Below are 24,224 nucleotides of genomic sequence, written 5' to 3'. Positions count from 1 at the left end.
CTTATTTTAGGTTCAGTAGATCAGGTGAGGGGTGGTGGCGGGGGGGGGGGTCTCTGAGTCACATTCAGACACCAATTGTTATTGTCGGTCTTTTGCATGGCTAGAAAATGTACCCAGGTTACCAGAGTTGTATATTTGTGTGTGTGAATCAGTACAGCAGCAGCATTCCCCATAAATGCAGACGCAAGCAATGGCGGAGCCAAGATTTTCAGATGGGGGGTCAACCCCTTCCCTTTAAAAATGATAGTTGTTAGTAAGTAAGGACTTTTCCCTATTTCTATATCTTGTTACTGGCAAAGGAGGTCTCATAATATGAATGCTCACCCCGAGCCCTCAATACTCTGATAGTGCGCTGTTTTTGAGTTGTACGCCTTTTGGCGTCTTCTGGTCCAACACCAGTGGAGACTAAAGGGCTCTAAGAAAAGCCGTCTCGGGTGTGGACCAATCAAATTCAAGGACAGTGCATATTATTATCAGAGTTGTCTCTTTTGTTTGCATTTTGACTGCTTGTGTTGTGGTTATTGCAAACATGATGCCTTGAATAAAGGTGTCAGTTTTTGTGCCAGTTAAAAGGGTAAAACCTATTTCTATTTCTATGACTTGTCCCTTGCTTTTTATTCGACACGTGTGCGGCGATGGTGCAGCCATCGATCGAGGGTCGAATTCGAACCGCGTTGTGTGATCGACATCGCACTCGCTGAAAGTCTTGATGTCTTCAGGGAAGTCGTGTACTGTATACGCAACTTGTCACAATTCTGAGTCACTTATAACTGCTTTTCCGTTACTTATTGCCAATTATGGACTCAGACTATTGTCCTATCATCTCACAGAGTCCCTGGCACGTAATAATATGCTACACAGTGGCAGTGGGGGTCGCAAAATGCCGATTTATCTCCATATATATAAAAGGCAAAGTTGTGATTATGTGTGTCTGTTCAAAATGCTTAGCGTACTTCCCGACATGCAACAAACTTTAAATTTGCCATGTGGGTACTTTCCAGACTGTGCACCATGCAAAAATTATAAAAATACACTTTTTTGGGGGGGGGGAGCTCAATAATGCATTTATTTTTGCACGGCAAGTGAGCTGTGACGTCAAATCTGTCACGTGACCCGCACATGTGGAAGCGTAACGCATTGTAGTGGTGGTTAGCGCGCTGCGCTACGAACCTGACGACCCGAGTTCTATTCCCGCTCACGGCCACCACCGGTGACGATTATCTCAACCGGTCCTGGGCCTCCAATTCCCGGGCGAAGCCGGGTATTAAAGCTAGTTACTAATAAACCCCAATGATCCAATCGAAATCCCTAATTTCGATTGGGGGGGCACATGTCACCCCCCCCCCCCCCCCCATTGACTTCACCAGTGGATGCAAGTACACACTGACACAAACAAGGAGGTATAAATAAACAGACTTATGTACACACAAGTACAAAGATGATCAAATATAAAAAAGATAAAGATCCCAAATGCATATACAAATGTCTGATTTATGTCAGCAAACACCTTTTTTTTCAACCGGTAGAAAGAAAAATTTGCTGGAGAGAGCAGTCGTTTGTCTGGTCCACGTCTTTAACCCAGTCCTTGTGCTGACGCAGCATGCCTTGTTTTGTTTTTAGGCTCAGCCAAGTGCAAACCCACACTCAGTTCAGCTACACATTTGTACTGTTTCACATAGCAAGGTACACTCCTACCATATTCAGTTCAATAACGACGTTATACATTTTGTTACCTCTCACGCTGGAACACAACCAAAGATCCCCCATATAGCCTTCAACAAACTGTTAGCACAAGTTCCATTAGTGGGATATTATTTAGGCCAGGATGGCATGTCGACCACCACACTTGGCCACTTTTGCCTCCTCTGCGCCGATGCTTACACACTGTCATTTAAGGCTGAGTCTACCTAAGGGTAGCTTAGGACTGGCTCAGATATCACTTGCCACTTACGTTAGCTATGGGTGAGAATTGAACTTGGGTTGCTAAGTTGGAAGCACAGTGGGTTTAACTACTGCGCCACCACTCCCCATACAAAGTGAAATGCACATTGAGATTGTCTACCTGATTTACCAGGTAGACAATCTCCAAGGAATGTATTTAATTAGAATTCCAAATAAAATAACTGTACATTCATATGTAAATTTCGTACTTCACGTTATAACCATGTGCTTGTTGATAGATGTAGCCAAAGGAAATGTGGTGGCTCCTGGACACAGGAGACTGATAATGACTTATCTCGGAGATTACTGTATTTAGGAAATGAATATACTCTAATATCCTTCAGGATTTTTATGTATTTAGAGGCCATCACTGCACAATCAGATGGTAAATCACAACTGAATTGAAATCAGAATACCAAATTGGAATTTGATTTAGAATTGTATTGCCTTGAGTAGCAAATTCTGTATTGGGTATGCAAGTGTGTTCTCTTGTACTTGGCTATACATGTTAAATTCTGAATCTGATGTTCAATGCATTGACTGTACTGGGAATATATATATGAAGCTCTGGGTTTGAGAGTTGGATGGACAAGTAATCACGGCAGACAGATTGTAAAGAGCAGATATGCAGGCATTTGGATTAGTACTTGCCGAAAACAGATAGAAGCAGTGGCAGGGTGGAATTTTGAATGACACAAGATGTTTGGAAATGGAAAGGATCGCAGAAGCAGTTGGACACACGATGGTAAGGTGTCCCAGGCGGTGTTGACAAAACACTTCCAAAACGAGTCATGAGAGGAATGATAGATAAAGGTAAGTTTAAAACGTAGGCTTTCGCGACCTATATCATCCATAATAGAGGTTCTGGGGTTAGATCGCCTAAATATATAAATGTGTCGTTCAAACCCGCCACCACCCGACACAGCCAACTACTAAGGGTTGTCACGTAAACAGAACATGCCAATTTGACATGTCGGGTGGTGGAGGGTTTTAACCACACATTGATATATTTACACGATCGAACCCAAAAACCTCTATTATATAGGGTGTTTTAAAAACATGGACCCAATTTGAAATCGCTATATCTCTGCAACCAGGAACCGCCCATGAATGAAACTCTTACCACTTGAAAGGACGGGGCATAGAGTTTTAAATGATGACCTCGAGATGCCTCTCCCAGCGCACAAACAGCCCCTAGCCTCAGTCATTCGCAAGATGGTGACCCCGCAACACAAGGGGCGTTTTGCATTCTGCAGTTCAGCAAGACTGAATCCGTAATTGCGGTGCAGCGTGCATTTCAACAGCGTTTTGGCATTGATCCGCCAATGTCAAAGAGCATTCGTCATTGGTACCGACAATTTGAGGAAACGTAGATCAAGAGAAGAGAAAAATACATCTCGATATGGTTGATAAGATAGAGGCACGTAAACATATAAGGTTGATGTTTACTTTTCAATCTATGGAAATGGTCAATAGTATTCAATGTTAATGATATAAATGTTTGCAGAAAAAAAAGGAAAGGATTAGACTTTGCAATGGTGCATTTGGTAGTTATTTGCCCACAGAGCATGTAAAGGGTTAATGCTAACTATTCCATATTGCAATATATTTTGAGCATTATGTATATATCAGTTTGCATATATTGTGCATTGTTCTATTTACGTCAATCTACATATCAGCGTTGTGCCATTTGTTAACGGGATTGTTGGATTACAGGAATGGAATTGTTGGGGAGGTAGGGGGCGCTTTACTGAGCCAGGCATGGCATTCATGGGGGGCTCTGTGGCCAGGTCGGCCAAATTTAATCTCTAATGATAAGCAGGTTAATGCCTGGTTTATACAAGGGAGCTGGAATCAAAGTTGGAATCAAATTTGATTCCAGCCATCTGTTGTAACCAAAATAACCAATGCTGCATATAAAATAGACATTGGCTATTATGCCAGCCAGGCTTCTTTTGCCTCCCAAGTCGCCTTAACGCCATTCCAGAACTGTGGAGGATTCAGGCCAATTCTCCATGCTGGGCATCGACATTGAAATTCAATTATGATTTTAGCAGACTGGAATTAACCAGAATTGGCATTCTGGCCAACTGGAATCAGCAATGCTTAGCTAGGCGTAGCTGAATTTTAAGTGAGCATAGATTAATGTTAGCTAAACTAGATTTGCAATAAAATCGCAAAAGAGTACAATTATATTGCACGAATCTTCCAAATTCCCATTCAAATGACTGGAAATTCTACCATGGGAATAAACCATATAAAAATCACAGTTCCTGCAGGAATTGTCCAGGGTGAAATTGTAGGCATTTAATTAGATTCATGCAGGAATCGCTCACCTCTATTATTGCACATTGATACACACCATATGTGCTACATACACACAGTACCATGTGAAACCTTATATTTGGTTGAATTTAGAAAGCGTGCTTCTTAAGATGCATGAGTGGTTGCTCTTTTTATTGTTTACCACTAAAGTGTGTTTTTTGCACTTTAAACCTTGCCTTAACAAAAACATGCTTGCAAACTTTGGCTGATACGAAGGTGACTACTTTGTTAATATTCCACCTTCAATGGCCTGTGAATCTCTTGCCCTCTGTTTGCACACGTATCAAAATTTTTACTGCCCTTTAACTTGTTGTATATATGCCTGAATAATGTGCATGTAAAAATAACAAAGAAATGTGTTTTAAATTTAGTTGATCAGTGTGATAATTATATTGTAGTACATTCAGTGCAAAGTAAAAATGTTTTGATTAGATTTTATATATATCAATTTATACAGGAAAAATAACCTTAATCATGACAGTTTTGATTTTAAAGTTCTGTCCATTTCTATGAACGATGTCTCAAAAAATGCACTGCTAATGCTAGGCGTGATACTACTTAGCAAAGTGAAGCATGACTTTTCTATTTTTACCACGGCATGTTTATTTATATTTTGGTAAGTATACGTTCATGTTTTAAAAAAATTCATTATGTGAGTATTTGGGCCACTTTGTGGAGTTCCATTTATGAATAGCTACGGCAATTATTGTGCGGACGATGTCACTTAAAACAGAGAGGGTTGAACGTGTTGGTGGTCAATTTACAAAAAAAAATCATGACTCTTGGTAACCTAATGCAATCGTTTTACTATTATCACAGTATGTGTTATAGTTAATGGATAGAAAACTAGATTCACAAATGCAATTGTGAAGCGGTATGGAGACATAACCTTAATGTTATACTCAAGGCCCCAGGGATCTTAACAATGCATAATAGTAAGTGAAGTTGATGTTAATTACTTGTGTATGTAAACTGCAGGTTTACACCCAAACGGGTTGTTTATTTTCACGATAGTATGGTTATGATTGTATACAGTGATTAAATACATTCTACTTTTTATATCATAGCCATCATACATCAAGACACTTATTGGATATGAACAGGCCCAATATATATATAAAAAATATTAGTTGCATATGGAAATACATTGTGGAAAGGCTGATGTGTTAGTTGTGTCTTCCAACCTGTCTGATCAGACCGATAAGATAGGGTAGGCAAATGTATCTGATGAGTGCACTGTGCAAGGCATGTCTACTTTTCATGCAAGTAAATAAATACAAAATAGACAAAGATCCCCCATATTGTCTGTGTCAGTATGTTTGTGCAGGTGCTGTTAGTGAGCATCTATTAAGGCCGACACAGTACACAAGGTGGTGTAGCCATCAACACATCCGATCACCTTTGTCTGCCCAGTTCTCATGTTTTGCACATTACAGCAGGTGCTCATTAAAGTTAAGGCGACCTGGGAAAGGTTGCGGCTAGGAGATGAACTCCAGTTACAGGGTCTGCAGCGCAGTGCACCAATCTGCATGCCATCGCTCCCCACATGGAACAAAAAATACAGGCGCACACATTGCATCAGTCTAATGAGAGAACATGTTGCAGACTTGATGAAAAAACTATTCTAAAAATTGTGACTCTCATGGCTCTGACTTTAATAATTTAAATGCAATGTAATGGCGTGTTTTTGGCTTTTAAAATGGAAATGCATCAATTGAGACTACTCGACAAAGCATTGCATTGCTGTTTTTTTATTAAGCACATTGAGCTAGCATTTAGGTTAAGCATGTCAATGCCACACGGCAATTCCATGAATGATTGTCAAATTGAAATGAATAGATAATTTATGCAATACCCACATATTTTGATTTCATGAACGATTCCATAATGCATCGTGCACATTTGATATTTACTTCACAGATGGCTTTATTTATTAGTTCCTGAAAATTCTCGGAGGTGTAAGCAACCACCTTAATATATAACCATTTGCAGTGTATAGACATTCAGGAATAATACTGTTATTATAAATATTATATTAGTTAACTGCAAATATTATTGGCATGGTACATGCATATGGAAGGCCCTATATGTGTAGTGGTGCACTGGTTCACACACTGCATTATGAACCTGGCAATCCGAGTTTTATCCCCAACCTCAGTGACATGGAATATTTAAACTGATCCTCGACCAACCTGCACTGACCAGCGTGGTGAAGTATGGACACATAACCCCCATTACCAATACGGTGTAGAGCAAACGTTCCATGTTATTGAAGTTATTATCTACCAAAAACATGTTATTGAAGTTAATATCTACCAAAAACAAATGGCAATCATTAGAAATGCTAATTTTAGCATGGCTGAACTAGTGAATGTATATACTGTAATGGACAATATTTACTTGTTCTAAACAGTGAGCCTATACACGAGTACATTTGATACACTTATAAGCAGTACTCTGCAATTTGTTTAACCATACTATATAGTATTTCGAATTTTAACTATGACAGGTATGGTTAAGGATATAATATCTGGCATATAGAAATGTACTATGAATGTTTACATGATGACTTGGCTCTTGTAGACAGAGTATTTGAACCTAATGCCAAATACTTTTTTTTACGTAATAAAATAATTTGAAACAGTCTCCAACAAGGTGTAATTAATTAAATTAAATTTGCTAATGTAATTGTCCACTTGCAAAGTAAATGTATTATACTCTTTGGTTTTATTCGGTAAAGTCACGTAGGTAAAATAAAATAAAAGAAAACAATTAAATCACGACGTTTCGGAGGCAACACAAGCTTCCGTCTTCAGGTGGAATAGTCATAGCAGAAAATCTGTGTTAAGTACACAGCTCTGAGACGATCGGGTTTATATATAGGTTAAGGGGGGGGGGGAGGAGTCAGAAAGGGGCGTGGGTGGGTGGGAGGGCTGAGTCAAGCCGCCTTTTGTTAAGCTGCAGGGGGGTCGGGAAGAGGCTGTGGTGCCAACAAATGCGGGTAAAACCCCTTTTTGTTGTGCTGACGGGGGGTTGGGGGGGAGGCGATGGCAGGCGAGTAAGCCCCATTTTTGAAAACGAAAAGATCTCAAGTTTGGCATGCCACCACTGAAAATTGTTGTGCAATTAAAAGGCAGCTAATGTTTGACTTGATTTATAACATCTTTCCAATGGTTGCTTTATTTGAAACCATCCTCTTGGTTGAAGTTGTGTCTGTGTTTGTATATCTGGATGGCCTCGTGGACAAATCTCTGATAATAACCGGTAGGTTTGCAGAGAACCTTGGTATTGGAGAAAACATTATCATGATAACCCACAGCGTTGTAACAGTGATCAGTCACGGCAGAATAATTTGTTCTGCCGTGTTTCAAATCTGATTTGTGCTCGCAAATTCGGTCAGAGATATGTCGCTTCGTCTCCCCGACATAGCAGTCACCACAGGTACAACTCAATTTGTAAACACCGGGGTACTGTAAGTCAGGAATGACATCCTTTACGGATGGGATCAGATCACGGATTTTGTGTACTGTGTTGAACCGGACCTGGATCTTGTGTTTGTTTAGAATTTTGGAAATATTTTTTAGTAACGCCTGCTATGTATGGTAACGTGATGATTTTGATCGGAGTGTCAAGTGGTTGTTTCTGTATGGTGGGGGAAACAGCTTGGCGGATGGTACGGTCAGAGTAACCGTTCATCTTGAGGGCCGGATGTACATGTTTTAATTCACTGGTCAGGTGGTGTTGGTCAGAAATGCAATGAGCCCTGTGGTATAACGTTTTGATGAGAGAATTCTTCTGAGTAGGGTGGTGGTGGGAATCAGGTTTCAAGTAGGAGTCTGTGTGGGTGGGCTTCCTGTAAACAGAATGTCCCAAAGAGCCATCAGACCTTCTCTCAAACAGAACATCCAAGAATGGCAGCTTGCCATCTTTCTCCACTTCCATGGTGAATTTGATAGAGGGTGTCTGGAATTGATGTGGTCTAGGAAAAGGTTCAAAGCTGGGAGGCCATGTGGCCTCCCGATACCAAGGTACTCTGCAAACCTACCGGTTATTATCAGAGATTTGTCCACGAGGCCATCCAGATATACAAACACAGACACAACTTCAACCGAGAGGATGATTTCAAATAAAGCAACCATTGGAAAGATGTTATAAATCAAGTCAAACGTTTGCTGCCTTTTAATTGCACACCAATTTTCAGTGGTGGTATGCCAAACTTGAGATCTTTTCGTTTTTTAAAATGGGGCTTACTCGCCTGCCATCGCCTCCCCCCCCAACCCCCCGTCAGCACAACAAAAAGGGGTTTTACCCGCATTTGTTGGCACCACAGCCTCTTCCCGACCCCCCTGCAGCTTAACAAAAGGCGGCTTGACTCAGCCCTCCCACCCACCCACGCCCCTTTCTGACTCCTCCCCCCCCTTAACCTAAATATAAACCCTATCGTCTCAGAGCTGTGTACTTAACACAGATTTTCTGCTGTGACTATTCCACCTGAAGACGGAAGCTTGTGTTGCCTCCGAAACGTCGTGATTTAATCGTTTTATTTGATTTTATTTCATTCTACCTACGTGAATTTACCGAATAAGACCAAAGAGTATGAATCCTTTGCAGTCACGAAAGCTTCAAATCTAGAATTAAATGTATTATTTTGGCCACACCTGAAAAAGGTCTTGCAATATTAAGTTGGAGCTTGTTATATCTGCTAATGAACCTGAGTTTGGTTGCTCTTCCAATATTGTCTTTAAATATTACTTTTACTTACCGTTATCTGTTTTCGGTGTTCTTGCTCTAGCCTTCAAAAAGCACACACATGCACTGCAATATTTGTAAATTCATGTATAAATAAAATAACAATTGTGACTTTATATTCTTTGTTCTTTCGGTAAAGTCACGTAGAAGGGAAACAATAAAATAATAAAAATAGAAAACAATATTTTATTGTTTCCCTTCTACGTGACTTTACCGAAAGAACCAATAATATGAATCCCTTCAGTCACGAAAGCTTTAAATCAAAATTGTGACTTTTATTAGGTACTTCACGTTGCATGTGTTAATTAATTGGCATATGGAAAAGGACAGCTAATTTTACGGTCATGATAATTGTGTCCTAGTATCACTGTGTTGTCATTTATTTTTTTATTGAACTATATCAGTTTATTTTAGTTAAATTTTCATGCCCTGGGATAATGGTTACCACACCACACTTGCAATCCACAGGCTGCCGAATGAATTTGATCTCCCAGTGGTGGCAGAAACAATCTCCTTGGCTCTATCCATCCAGCAGCTCAAACGGGTACACCACAGTTAATTGGCAAGTTGCATGTGGTGGGGTAAAGTGCGGATACTCCCATCTGTCCAATATGTCTGGCTAGCATTGAAGAGCAGATCACATAGCGTAGAGGGGCTGTCTTGAGCTCCGCCTAATGGAGTAATGGGAGGCTGCATCTATTCTGCAATCTTTACCTTAAGTTGAATATGGCTTCTCTCTGCAGTGAATGGGGGGTGGTCCCTGTGGACAGAGTGGTCGCCCTGTAACAGCAAGTGTGGCCGTGGCACCCAGAAGAGAACCAGGAGCTGCACCAACCCAGCCCCTCTCAACGGAGGGGCTGTGTGCAACGGGCAGGGTACTCAAAAGATCCCCTGCTCCACCATTTGTCCAGGTATACTTTCATGGTTTTTGTGATGATATCATTCTGGCCTGACACGGCTGGGTGGCAGTGTGGTTTAGAGTACCTAACTTACAATCATAAACATATGAGTTTAAATCCCATCGATTCAGCCTATCATTTGAAGGAAAGATATAGCCATGGCAATTATAGATCATTTAGCCTCTGCCATTGAAATGTTGAATTTCCTCCACTGCTTCAGAGCCATCAACTGAGATACCTGCTATCTAATTGCTCATTTTTAAATAAATAGACTGGTTTGTTTTGATTTTTGTATGCATACACAGCAACAATCCTGACAGCACACATAATGCATTGCAAATGAAATGGAGAAAACAACACTGAGTGTAAAAGCAGGTTATGGCAAATTCCCATAACCTCTTCATGGCCCAAGTACCAATAGGTTCAAGGGAAGATTTGGTGAGTTTGATATACTGAAATGGGTAATCAGCTTCAAAGTGAATTCAACCAGCTTTTGGAAGTTCCATAACTAAAGAATTCTACTGGGATTGTTAACCACCATGCGGAATTGCTACTGTGAATTGAATTCTCTCATCTGAATTCACAATTTTTCTCCAATATATTTAATGATAGGAATTTATGATGCTAATTGAAATGCTGTTTTGAATCAGAGGTTAATTCATTTCTAGAAATTATTATACTAATTTACATACTTTTCGTAAATTATTTCTGAAAAGGTTGTCATGGTCATGGTGATTTTGAGATATTCAATTTTCTGTGGGTTTGTGTTAAGAGCGGTAGTGTCATGGTTAGCAACATAAGTTCGATTTCCTCTCACAACCAACACGAGCGATGATTATCTGAACCGGTCCTGGGCCTCCCCTATACCGACTCAGCCTCAAATAAGTACATGGTGTAAACATCACCACTAGGGAGACAAAGGCTGTCAGGAGTGATGCTGGCCACCCACACCCTCGTGTGCTGTGCTGGCCTTCATAGGTGCTCGCTTACAGCACTTGCCCCAACAGTCTGCATTGGCTATGAGGGGATCTGTGTATAATATGACTTGCACAGACATGTATATTTTATGAGATGCAAAATGTAAATTTTAAGTAAATGTTCTGTGAACTTTCAAGATTAACATTACAGTGATTATTATGACAATATATAACTTTTGAAGCTGGGTTCTCTCCGTTTACATATTGCCGATGTTGGCGCAGTGATCCCGTGCTGTATAGGAAATTGATTTTCCTCTTTGCACTCATAACGCCATTCTGTGCTGTGTTCCGCGTGCCGTGTCGTCGTCCGATATGCCGTGCTGCGTGCCGTGGCAGTGGATGGCGGCTGGGTGGAGTGGAGCAAGTGGTCGACCTGTGGTCCCGACTGCACCCACTGGAGGAGCCGGGAGTGCTCCAACCCGGCCCCCGTCAACGGAGGCAAGGATTGCCACGGCTCTCCACTGCAGTCCCAGAACTGCTCCGACGCGCTCTGCATACAAAGTGAGAAAATCATATTAATACATTTTTGCAATAATCAAAGTTGCACGTGCATTTGCAACTCTTGTTTTTTATATGTATGGGGAACACTATTTACAAATGGCAGACTCTGCCATGCTGTAATGGCTGTGACGCTGGACTTTGCAATTAACGGGTCAACGCTTCAGTCTTCTGGCACGGCAGTTGCGAGAATGGTCAAGTTTCTTAAATCCCCTCCTCTTTCCAACCCAGCAGTATACATGTGTACAACACAGTTAGTCGATCAGCAGCTTGTGTATTAGGGTAAAAAAATGAGTACTCCTATATTTTGTTAAACGTCTGGTCAGTGTGGAAGATGAGACCAAATACAAAATACCTTCGAGGGGGGCTCTCGAGAGCCTTCTAGAGAGGGGGGCTCTCGAGAGCTCTCTAGAGCCCCCCTCTAGTCGAGGCCCTTCTGACAGCAGTGGTGCGAGTGAACAATTGCTGGGCTCTGTACATTTACCTTTCATTTATAAATAAGCAGTCCTGCATTATATCCGTTTTTAATTAATCGTGACATAACAAACCAAATCAATAAAATGTTGTCAATAATGAAAACAGTTTTTAATGCATTCACCGAAAATAGATCAAATCTTACCATAATTTATATTGCCAATTAGAGCCAAGTGCATATAAAATAAAATAGCTGTGAACTGCAATTAAGCATGATTATGTGAGTATCCTGATTACACAAGGGGGGAGCCAAAATAGTTGTATGCATTAAATTGTTATTGCATGCATTTATTAGTCTAGAGAGTGTATTACCTCTGATTGTGGGGTGCTGAGAAATCTACTGCTAAATGTTCTCATGTATTAAATCGTCCATCTGACCCGCAGTTATCTTTACGCACCACACTTTAAGCAGATGCTAATATTCCCACTCTTGATCGTCTATGCAATCACACCCATGTTATCAGCTCAACTTCGGCAGCATATGAGATTGATAGAATGACAATGGATTAGGCATTAATCATTGAAATCTATAGAAATGCGAAATGCTCTTGAGGTGTTCATATAGGAGCATCCGTACAGCTCACCCACGATCCGGCATGCGTACGTTCCAGCAGAGCAAATTAAAAATTTTCACCGGTAATGCTTTGTAACATTTTCATTTAAATAAAAAAGTGCAAAGAACATAATTTTATAAACACATTCTGTTGAACATTGATTGTATATTTTTACATGGGCAAAAATTGTTTGCCAGTATAATGCATGATTTATCAGGCAACCTCATGAGGTTTTTTTTTTATATATATCCGTCACGGTTGCGTAATGGTATATTTAAAATTATCCATCAAGCATTCAGTAGATTGATGTTTACATAAACACATTTAGAATTATTAATTTGATGGCTAACATGATGAGTGCAGCATAATACAAATTTGCCTGTGTTTGATATTCACACCTTCATGAAATATGTTTCTATCATTAGCACAGTAGAGGATATTTTTCAGAAGAAGTTCACACGACTGAGCATTTTATTCATAATTATGAGAAAATGATTCCTGTTATATGTTAATGCACTAAACTCCACAGGGTTTCCAGAGTTAATGCACTAAAATCACAGGTGACATTTAAAAAATAACATGACAAAACTAATCAAAAGTGTATTGTTTTTGTTTTGCAAATAATCCAATGACAATGAAGCATTATGTAATGTGGGGGTGACATAGTGAAACTTGTCCTGGGCTTCCATTAAAGTCTGTTCTTTAGTTTGAGTTCAATATTTGAAGAGGCAGCAGTATCTTTCCTAAAATACTTGCTTAGTGCTACTCGATATAAATTGAATACAATAGTCCAGGTATCTTATATTATTGGTCAATCAACATCATGTGTGTTGGGTCAAGAGAATATGCACTCAGCATCACTTTGTTCCTCTATCCACTGAAGCACTGAAGCATTCATGAAAAAGCTCAGCCTCTATAAACTAGAACGCATTGTATGGCACATTCTATGAGAAAAGTGTTTTATCAAAGACTTAGCTGCACTATGTGTCAATAATACGAACAATAATGCGTAATATTATATTCTTGGTTCTTTCGGTAAAGTCACGTACAGTGAGGGAAAAAAGTATTTGATCCCCTGCTGATTTTGTACGTTTGCCCAATGACAAAGAAATGATCAGTCTATAATTTTAATGGTAGGTTTTTTTGAACAGTGAGAGACAGAATAACAACAAAAAAATCCAGAAAAACGCATGTCAGAAATGTTATAAATTGATTTGCATTTTAATGAGGGAAATAAGTATTTGACCCCTCTGCAAAACATGACTTAGTACTTGGTGGCAAAACCCTTGTTGGCAATCACAGAGGTCAGACGTTTCTTGCAGTTGGCCACAAGGTTTGCACACATCTGAAGATGGATTTTGTCCCACTCCTCTTTGGAGATCTCCTCCAAGTCATTAAGGTTTCGAGGCTGACGTTTGGCAACTCGAACCTTCAGCTCCCTCCACAGATTTTCTATGGGATTAAGGTCTGGAGACTGGCTAGGCCACTCCAGGACTTTAATGTGCTTCTGCTTGAGCCACTCCTTTGTTGCCTTGGCCGTGTGTTTTGGGTCATTGTCATGCTGGAATACCCATCCACGACCCATTTCCAATGCCCTGGCTGAGGGAAGGAGGTTCTCACCCAAGATTTGACGGTACATGGCCCCGTCCATCGTCCCTTTGATGCGGTGAAGTTGTCCTGTCCCCTTAGCAGAAAAACACCCTCAAAGCATAATGTTTCCACTTCCATGTTTGACGGTGGGGATGGTGTTCTTGGGGTCATAGGCAGCATTCCTCCTCCTCCAAACACGGCGAGTTGAGTTGATGCCAAAGAGCTTCATTTTGGTCTCATCTGACCACAACACTTTCAGCCAGTTGTCCTCTGAATCATTCAGATGTTCATTGGCAAACTTCAGACTGGCATGTATATGTGCTTTCTTGAGCAGGGGGACCTTGTGGGCGCTGCAGGATTTCAGTCCTTCACGGCGTAGTGTGTTACCAATTGTTTTCTTGGTGACTATGGTCCCAGCTGCCTTGAGATCATTGACAAGATCCTCCGGTGTAGTTCTGGGCTGATTCCTCACCGTTCTCATGATCATTGCAACTCCACGAGGTGACATCTTGCATGCAGCCCCAGGCCGAGGGAGATTGACAGTTCTTTTGTGTTTCTTCCATTTGCGAATAATCGCACAAGCTGTTGTCACCTTCTCACCAAGCTGCTTGGCAATGGTCTTGTAAGCCCATTCCAGCCTTGTGTAGGTCTACAATTTTGTCCCTAACATCCTTGGAGAGCTCTTTGGTCTTGGCCATGGTGGAGAGTTTGGAATCTGATTTATTGATTGCTTCTGTGGACAGGTGTCTTTTATACAGGTAACGAGCTGAGATTAGGAGCACACTCTTAAAGGGAGTGCTCCTAATCTCAGCTTGTTACCTGTATAAAAGACACCTGGGAGCCAGAAATCTTTCTGATTGATAGGGGGTCAAATACTTATTTCCCTCATTAAAATGCAATTCAATTTATAACATTTTTGACATGCGTTTTTCTGGATTTTCTTGTTATTCTGTCTCTCACTGTTCAAATAAACCTACCATTAAAATATAGACTGATCATTTCTTTTGGTAGTGGGCAAACGTACAAAATCAGCAGGGGATCAAATACTTTTTCCCCTCACTGTGAGGGGAAACAATACAATAATACAAATATAAAACAATAAAAATCTCACGACATTTCGACTGCAACACAAGCAATCGTCATCAGGTGTGAAAACCACAGCAAGAAAATTTGAAAAAAAAGTGGCGGTTATTTTTAACGTTAGCACCACGGAGAGCGATTTGACAGTTTGTTCAGATGAACGAAAGAACCAAGAATATGAATCCCTGCAGTCACGAAAGCTTTAAATAAAAAAAATAATGCGTAAATAAGACCAGTGCAGAGGATAAATAATCGTAAATAATAATTATACTGCAATCATCATGAATATTGAATTATCATCATAATGTACTTTATCCAAGAAAGAGTTTCAAGACTATTGCCGAGGGGGGTCCTATATCCGGGATGTTTGGCCAATCCTTTTGGAGGGGTGGTTGGCATGTAGAATTAAACCACAATACCTTGAGAAAACCCATGCAACATGAGGAGATAACAATTACAGTTTTGGATTTATATTGCATCCACGTTTGACTTGCATCTCACGATGCTGTACAGAACTTGGGAGGAAAAAAAACCCCACGGAGAACATAAAACAAATAAAAAAATCTTCACCACTGTTCAACCAAGCCATGCTGGTGCCTCGCTGAGCCAGTCCGGCTCGGCTCATGAGGTGCCGGGGCTGTTTTTTCCCTGCCATCGCTGAGCTGTGCCGCTGGCATCACACGCAATGGCGCGAGATGGAATGTGGCCGATGTGGTGATGCTGTACTTCACAGCGTACTGTCTGACATCATAGGTAGAAAACCAGTCATTTACCCCACTGCTGGCCAGATTAGCACGGTTTGGTTCTGGCTTAGCATTTCCAGCATCTCCGATTAGCACAGTTGGCTACGTACAGTGTGAAAGAAGTTCAACATACATACATGCATAGCAAAGAGCCAATGGAAAACCGCTCTGCTGTGAAGCCCTGTTGTATACATGGATGTTGAACTTATTTTTTTCGCACTATGTGTTGTCAACCTTGATCATCAGAGGTGCGAGGGAAGAACAACAAACTAAACACAAACAACAGTTGTAAAGAAATGAATTTTCAATCATGATTGAAGCACGGCTGAGATGAGATGGTGTGAAATGGATGGAGTCATGGTGGCCCTGTGAAAGTCTCTGTACCACCAGCAGTCATGTCAGGCTCTCAAAGTTCCGCACCGGTTCAGAATACCTCACTTGTGTATTGTGCAGTATTCCTTAAGGACCCTGCATTCGTTCTCTGCAATATTGATGTCCTTGTCTTTGTTTTGCTGTTGCTGTGCTTACACATAACGGATCATCCTTGTAGAATAGCTTGGAAACTGGATAATCTGGAACATCATCCGTGCAACAAATCAAATAAACTTAAACTTAAAAAGTCTGCATGATCCTTCGATCCTTGAGTCCAAATCCCTGGATTGCAAGCATGTAACACACCTTAGTGAAAATTAGAATGTAAAATTTATTTAGTGGAAGCTGTTAAAAAAATCCATGAAAATTTGTTTTATCTTTGTTACACTGCTATGTCAATTAAGCCATGAAATTAAGTGTTTCCACTTTAGGATTAGCAGAGTGGTGGCCACAGTAGAGATCGTTAAACACAACAATGTAGGTTTCTAACAAGGATTAGAATGCAAGTTCCAGTTGATGTAATGGCCTTCGTGATAATTACGTAAGTGCTATAGCAATTGTCCTCATTCCTTAATGTGTAATTCTTCAATCCTCAATTGTCCATCTTTTCACATCCACTACCGTAACTGGCTTTAAAGTAAAGAGGTCATCTATTTAAGCCACCACAACCCACTAATGTTTCCTTTTGAATTATTTTCAAATTGCAATTGTGATCCAGGGCTATATTCCGTAATTCAATCGCAATATGAAGCTGTTTGCAAGCATTGTACAACTCGTTAAAGGCAACTTTAATCTCGTGCTACATAAATGAGCATTGGTGACATGTTACGAATTGCATGTGCATAAGAAAAGTGTCAACTTTACACTAATATTGATCCATATGGGAATATCAGTTTCCTATACATGAATAACATTTGAATGCATAAATCATGCAACTCAGAATTTTATATGCAATTGAATTATCAATACTATCTGAAACGCACAAGTAAAGATTTTAAGTATAATGGTTTTTAAAAGAATACAAATTGTTATTCAAAGTAAAGTGGCACTGGTATAAAAATTGTGCAAAATAAAACAGTCTATTGTAGCTCGAGGCACGCGATTGAATGGCTTTATAATGGATGTCATTGCAACTGGTATAACATAAAATAATTGTTTACGTGTGCTTCACATGCAAGAATGAAAATATTTATGCTCATAACTTGACTTATTGATACCAATGGCTGCTTTTTGGATTCATTTAAGCATTGTAATGCTCAGTGTATAATAGTTGTTTCCACTGTGCATTAAAACGTATACCCTAGATTTCCAAATATTGTACTTTATGTGCAATATGATGGATGAACAAATGCATCAGTCGTGCAACGGTGATAAAGTCCCTAAATACGTGCAAGAGCATATCTTGTGGCCATCTTTGTGAATGTATTACATGCCGAAAAGCAAGACATTTTGCTGTACTAAGGTTAAACATTTTGACTGAAAGCTTTCATAAACATTTTGCCAACACAAGCCATAGGTTCTGAGAGCTGCAGTGGCATCTTCATGTCAAGCTACTTTGCCCCGTAACCACGATAGTATCGCACAATGTCACAAAATCCCCGGAGAAGTTGTCAACCCTCAGTAATAGTCACAAAGCATTTTTATGAAAGTACAGTGGCTTACTAATATTATTACTTGCCTCATTGTTTTATCTGTTTATTTATTGACTTGCCTGTTAATATGTCACCAGATCATTATGGTCTTTGTTGGGATAAAAAAAAATACCGTGTGCTTTGAGAGGTTTTTTTTTTGCCAAGTAGATAATGGATGAATTCGTTTGTTGTCAAGTATTTCTAGTTATATATCAGACAATTTTACAAAAATGGATTTTGATAGCAATGAAGAATGGTCTTCTCTTATAGACGTTAAAGTCAAATGTTTTTAATATCCTTGTTAGAGAATCCAGGGCTTGTTGGTAAATTGATTAAATAATTGACTAGCCCAGCTGGGAGCATGTTCACCACAAAATTGTATCTTATATGAGCAAATCTAACAATAATGTTGATTATGATTTGATTATGATATACGAATAGTATAATATAGTAATCTAAAAACAATATAGTGTTTATTGTTAACACTATTTAATGTATAAATACACCTGCCACATTATATATGTTTCATATGAATACTATATGTTTTCTATTCTACAAAAGAGTCTGCCTGCTTATCTGATGCTACCAAACACGTAATCGTCACTGAATGTGATGCTTTTACTTGCTTCCTTTATTAATTTATATTTGCCTGCGACAAACATTAATAAGTGGCATTGTTGGCCAAGAACAACTCGTCCGCTATATAGATTGTGGTCTAGTGGGAATTGGGTGTGCAGATGTCCCCACTCCCAGTTGGCAAAATGCCATCCTCCTCTTGATCCAGTCACCTCTCACTTCCACCTCTGCAGTCCAGCCTCATCCCTATAGATGTGTTAGGGTTGGCTGTTACTGCAATCGTTTTCACAGGAGAAAGAAACGTGCGTCATGACCACTGATAATCCAGCCCTGGCTTGCATACAGACAGCAGATTGCATAATCGTAGTTTCATAATTGCCCCTCTCACTTCCCCTCCACATCCTAAAATTAGGTCAACCTTTACAATTGCACACCCTTTCCTCTTGGTCCCAAGGGGATGTTTAGATGGACCACAAACTTGATGAATTTCCGGTAACAGGGTGTTGTTCATTTGGAGATAAGCAGGAGCTGAATATCATTATAATCTATAGGCCCTTCAGCATTTTCGGTATGGTAAGTTTTAGACATTAACATTGCAAAGCGTGTATTTTTTTTATTTGCTGCTTCCATGGATGACTTAATAGTATCTGACATTACTTATTTGGAAATATTTTCATGCTTGTTCCTGCACGTTTTTTTGCTGTTAACTGCAAACTAGACCCGCTGCGAACCAGCCGCAAACTCATTGTGCGCCACATATACACCACACTGCCCAGAACTCACACCTCCGATTAGCATGGTTGGCCACACAGGGTGCGAAAGAAGATCACCATATGTTGATACATACACAAATAAATGTGCTTTTCAAAATGTTCCGAGAAACGCTAAAACTTGACAAACTGAGAGTCGACTCGATCTCTCGTCAACACAAGTCCACTGCAGGGGTGAACCAAATGCTGTCTACCTCATTTCACAGCACTGTTTTCACAGTTCCCTTGTTAATATACACTTCTCCAGCCATACTAAATAAATAGGACAAATTACCCATTATTGCCTTATTGTTGTGTTATTGCCATTCCCTGGCGTGTATTGCATAGAGAGTGGAGTGTGCACTGGATTGTCATCGTTATTATGACCGTTTATTCCTTTTATATTCCCTGTGTGTTGCAGCTTCAGAGGCTGGAGATGAGGTTGCCTTGTATGCCGGTGTGGCTGTAGCCCTCGTGATATCTGTCGGGGTGGTGTTGGCTGCGTCCTTTGTTCTGTATCGACGACGTCGTCAGGAATATGGCTCTGACATAATCAACTCAGCCTCGGCCCTAACCGGTGGATTCCGTCCCGTCAATCAAAAAGCTGGCAGAAACGGTGAGCTTCTGTGCTGTGTTTTTTTTACTTAAGATCTATTTCTTGTATTCCGTTGCTTTTTATTATTTGCTTTCATTTATTTTGTCTGATTAAAAAATGCTTAAACGCATTAATAGCTTTAGAAAATGTAAAAATAAAATTGTAACCAATATAAATCAACAAATAGTATGTTAATTCGTTTCATTATAACATTTTGTAAATAATAAATGGATCTTTCTTGCCTCTTAATTAATGTAGAAATGTAGTTTTCTGCTTCCTGATTTAATTAGCTACACCACAAAGTTAACAAGGCTTGATCAAATGAAAGTAATGCTCTTAATGATTTCATATCAAACTTCAATGGGTGCTGAAAAATAGCTAAAATTATTAATTGGTACAACTGATGAATCTTTTGCCAATTATTGTTGAAGCCACATTAAACCATTCTGGCCAAATAATTGCCTTGTAATTATTATAATTATTAAATATAATTATTGAATATTAAATAATTGCCTTGTAACTGCCTTGTAATTAAAGAATTGCCTTGTAATTATTTCACTGTACCAGCATTTTGCCATCTAATCTGTTGGAGGACTGATTGTACAATACAAGATAATGTTTTTGTTTACATTCTTCAAAGCAGATGATTCTAATTTACTGAGGACTGCCATACAGCCTGACCTCACAGCCTCGGTTGGGACGTTTCCTCAGCCCGTTTATCCTGTGCACAATGCCACCCAGAAAATCCAAATGACTCAGTCGCCATTACTGGAGCCATTGCCTGGCCACAAGATAAAGGTTTGCAGCTCCTCCATGCTCGCCTCCACTGACAACGAAGGCGATCAAAGTGTTGAACCATCACCAAAAAGGTCAGGATTACAAAAATGCTCTGCCACGCTGACAGGATTTGGCACGATGCAATCGCCGAGAAGAACGCACCTTCACGTTGACTTATCCAGCTTGGAGACTCACCATTCCACGAAGGGTTCGCTGGAAACGCAGGCCCCTGAAGCTGACTCTGGAAGCCTTACCGATTTCAGTACAAGTGCCTCTCCTAAAAGGACCTTCCGTCAAGGAGTAAGCTCCGAAGCGCATTTGGACAGCTTGTCTCGCATGCATGGAACAAGGCAACCCAACAAAATGATCCAACATCACACTTTGGATTTGGCACCAACAGAAACGTGTCTTGACAATAACGAGATGCACCAAGTTGGGTCGGACACGACTGTATTTGGGACATTCTGCTGTCTTGGTGGACGGCTGACCATCGCACACTCTGGTAAAGTACTTTTCTTTGATCATCTTTTGTTTATAAATAATCAACTGCATGTAGCTGCGGATTTACATATAAAAGTTGTGTCCCTTTAATTGATGTAGATCAAAAAAACTAATTATTGATGCACAGTACGTTTCACGTGGTTTTGTTTGAGAAAGGAATAAAGCAATGCATTAATGTTTGCGAATAATTCATTGACCAAATGAGATGTATCTTGTAATAGTTTCCACCTTTTTATTATTGCATTTAAGCCTTTATAATATTAGGTAAAACATAGGTATTTAGCTATTTTAAAGCATGGTCTAGTTTTCATATTCTATATTTCATATTCTGAGTTTTCCTTGTATGGATCTGTCCTTCAAACTTTTGAACTATGCTTGTCATTGATTCTGCGTATGTGTTCTTTTTCTCAGGAGTGAGTTTGTTAGTACCACCAGGGGCTATTCCACCAGGCCAGTTCTACCAGATGTACATCACCATCCACAGAGAAAAGGAGAAAAGGCAAGATGCCAATACTGACTTCTTTGTGCAGTGTTTCAAGAGCAATCCACTTAGCGTTGCTTTTAGTATCACATGCCTGAGAGATGTTCGAATGTCGAAACTGCATGTTCATATATTTATTTTCTAAAAATCTATACGTATACTTTTTTCTACTTAAAGCAAATATATTTACAAAATGTACATTTATATTTTTGACCTTCAAGAAAATTACGAGAAAAATATGCAAATGTCAATAATTAGAGAATTACAGAAATAGGTCATAGCTAAATAGTGGATGTTAGATTATATTTGTTTTAATCACCTGAAAATGGCCTTTGAAAGCACAACTATTTAACCTTACAAAAAGCAAATACTTATATTATTTGTTTCAGTAAACAAAATGTACATATTTACGACTAAAACATGATTCTTTGTCCTTCATTTAGTTGCAGTAACAATTGACTTAATGAATGTAATAATTTGGTTTATTAAAACTTATAAGTGACACAATGCAGATTATAATTCCTATGAATAAAATTACAATGCGTGATTTTGTTAAACATCCAGATGAAGAAAAAAAACATTACCAGTGAAATAAAAACCAAGAAGCCTTTGGTAAATAAAGAAATGTGGTTTGATCCTCACCACTGATGGCACGAGAGGTCATGGTGAGATATGTTAGAAACTACAGTAACAGATCATGTTAAATCTTGACTTAAAGCTTTTGTGACTGCAGGAATTCATATTATTTGGGTCTTTCGGTAAATTTACGTAGATAGGTTCAAAGAAAAAAACAAAAAACTACAGTTTTCTTTGAACCTATCTAAAATAACAAAAAAACCTGCAGCTTAAATAACTGTAGTTTAAATAACAATAAACTGTAAATAGATAATGTTGGCAAGTTGTCTACGCAGCTGTGGCCTTTATCCAATTTAAACTGCCCACAGCTGGAGCCACTCTTGCCTTATCACAGTGCATGAGATGTCTTGGCGAAATTCACAAAATTACGATTACGTGGCATGCCAAAGCACATATTGTTCACATTCAATAAAAATAGTTTCATAGTTTCATTTGATTTGGTATTGCCCTGTGAGCCATTCGGCTCTTGAATCGGGTGCAACCGCAACAAACAAAAAAACAAAAACATGAACAAGAAGACATCTTAAAGTGACTTTGTGCATGTGCAAACAGAAAATCCAGGAAAAAACATCAAAATAATAGATTGGATGCATGCCATAGTAAATGTAGCATCGACCATACCTAAGTCTAGTCAGTACCTGTAAATATTCTACTTGCTTTTAACAAAAGTCTTCTTAACTGCCACACCCAGTTACGTTTGATAACTACTCACCAAAACTGATGTGACGTTTGGCTCAGGATATTTCGAATATTTTTTGTTGTCATTGTTTCACAGGCCACTTTTGTGTATATATATTTTTTTAAATCCAGGAAATGTATATTATGTATTTGATAAGATGGGCTCTCTGAAGCTGCATCTTGAAGAGAGGCCCTTCTTCCTCCAGCAGTACACGATCAGTGCATTGTAGGACTGCACCTTTTTTATTTGATGACAGGAAATATCAACATGGGATCATGAGCGCCACATGGTAAGATTTGAAGCAATTGATGAAAAAATAAAACACTTAGCAGTGTGTCGTAAAATCAGCCAACAGGGAGTGTGTGTGTGTGTATTTGTTCACAGGCCAGCGCTTGAGAACAGCCAGACCCTGCTGAGCCCCGTGGTGTCATGCGGGGCCCCCAGCGTCCCCCTCCTCTCCCCCGTCATCCTCTCCCTCCGCCACTGCGCTGAGCTCAGCCCCGAGGACTGGGCCCTCAGCCTCAAGCGGCAGCTCAGCTCGGGCCCCTGGGAGGTGACAGCTCACAGCCCCATGCTGATATTACGCATGCAAATTATACACGCGTCAGTGCACATTACTAGGGGTGTTTTTTTTGAGTCGCACAGAGAAACGTCGCTATTGGTTGATTCACGGCTGTAGCTAGGCTACCGGGGCACTGAGGTCTTGCAGATAGTGGTGTTGGTACAGTAGGGTCAGTCTTTGTGCAGGAATAATAGGTTTGTTTTGTACATCTCAGATTACTAACTTGGATTCTCTGTGAAAATGACATGGTTGTAATTGCAGCCATGTGTTGCATGTATTTGTTTAAGTTAGAAATGATGTCTGTCATGGTGACATATTCAATGGTGTTTGTTCACTGTGGCTACAATAATTTAGATAAACCCCTCGGACATGTTTCGGACCAATTAATGAAGGCAGAATAGTTGAAAGTAAGGTTAAAAAATAAAGTCTTCTAATTTCCTAATTGAGATTTTTTTTTTTACAAGTGGCTAAGTAACGTTTGTAAAAAAAAATATTTTATTTATTGATAGCATTTAGATCTCAGCACGTTTTCTTCCAGCTTGCAAACACTTTATTTCTCAATGCGAATTATTCTTAAAATGCCCAGCTGGTAACAATGCTTATGAAAAATGCAATTCATCTTCACCAGATAAACCCAATATAGTAGAGGCATTATTTGCCTTTTTTTTAATTCTCGCCTCCTGGATTGATTTAAAACAAATTTAAATTATAATTCCAACATGAGCCCGGTACAGAGCATAAACTGTAACAAAGCGAAGGGGCACAGAAACTCGCACGGACAAGAGTCCTCAACTCAATTACCCTTGGGTCTAGGGGAGGGCATACAAATCCATGC

The 24,224-nt window shown here is 39.7% G+C and overlaps 1 protein-coding gene across 4 annotated transcripts in view; it reads left to right on the top strand.

The window, feature by feature from the left end:
* LOC116940229 (netrin receptor UNC5C) overlaps nucleotides 1-24,224 on the top strand; it is a 119,499-nt gene that overhangs the window by 68,941 nt on the left and 26,334 nt on the right. For 2 of the 4 annotated variants that reach the window (XM_032949721.2, XM_032949718.2), the window contains 6 exons: nucleotides 9,759-9,926; nucleotides 11,228-11,392; nucleotides 19,580-19,774; nucleotides 20,394-21,032; nucleotides 21,443-21,530; nucleotides 23,212-23,380. In XM_032949721.2, coding sequence (XP_032805612.2) covers nucleotides 9,759-9,926; nucleotides 11,228-11,392; nucleotides 19,580-19,774; nucleotides 20,394-21,032; nucleotides 21,443-21,530; nucleotides 23,212-23,380 — 1,424 coding nt within the window. The remainder of the gene's footprint in view (nucleotides 1-9,758; nucleotides 9,927-11,227; nucleotides 11,393-19,579; nucleotides 19,775-20,393; nucleotides 21,033-21,442; nucleotides 21,531-23,211; nucleotides 23,381-24,224) is intronic. The other 2 variants (XM_032949719.2, XM_032949720.2) reach the window with 2 other exon arrangements.

This window comes from Petromyzon marinus, chromosome 8 (assembly GCF_048934315.1).
Source record: "Petromyzon marinus isolate PM22_M1 ecotype Great Lakes invasive population chromosome 8, UKy_Petmar_22M1.pri1.0, whole genome shotgun sequence".
In the NCBI taxonomy this organism is placed as follows: Eukaryota; Metazoa; Chordata; class Hyperoartia; order Petromyzontiformes; family Petromyzontidae; genus Petromyzon; species Petromyzon marinus.
The sequence above is the reverse complement of the archived record's forward strand: the minus strand, read 5'-3'. Positions and strand labels throughout refer to the sequence as shown.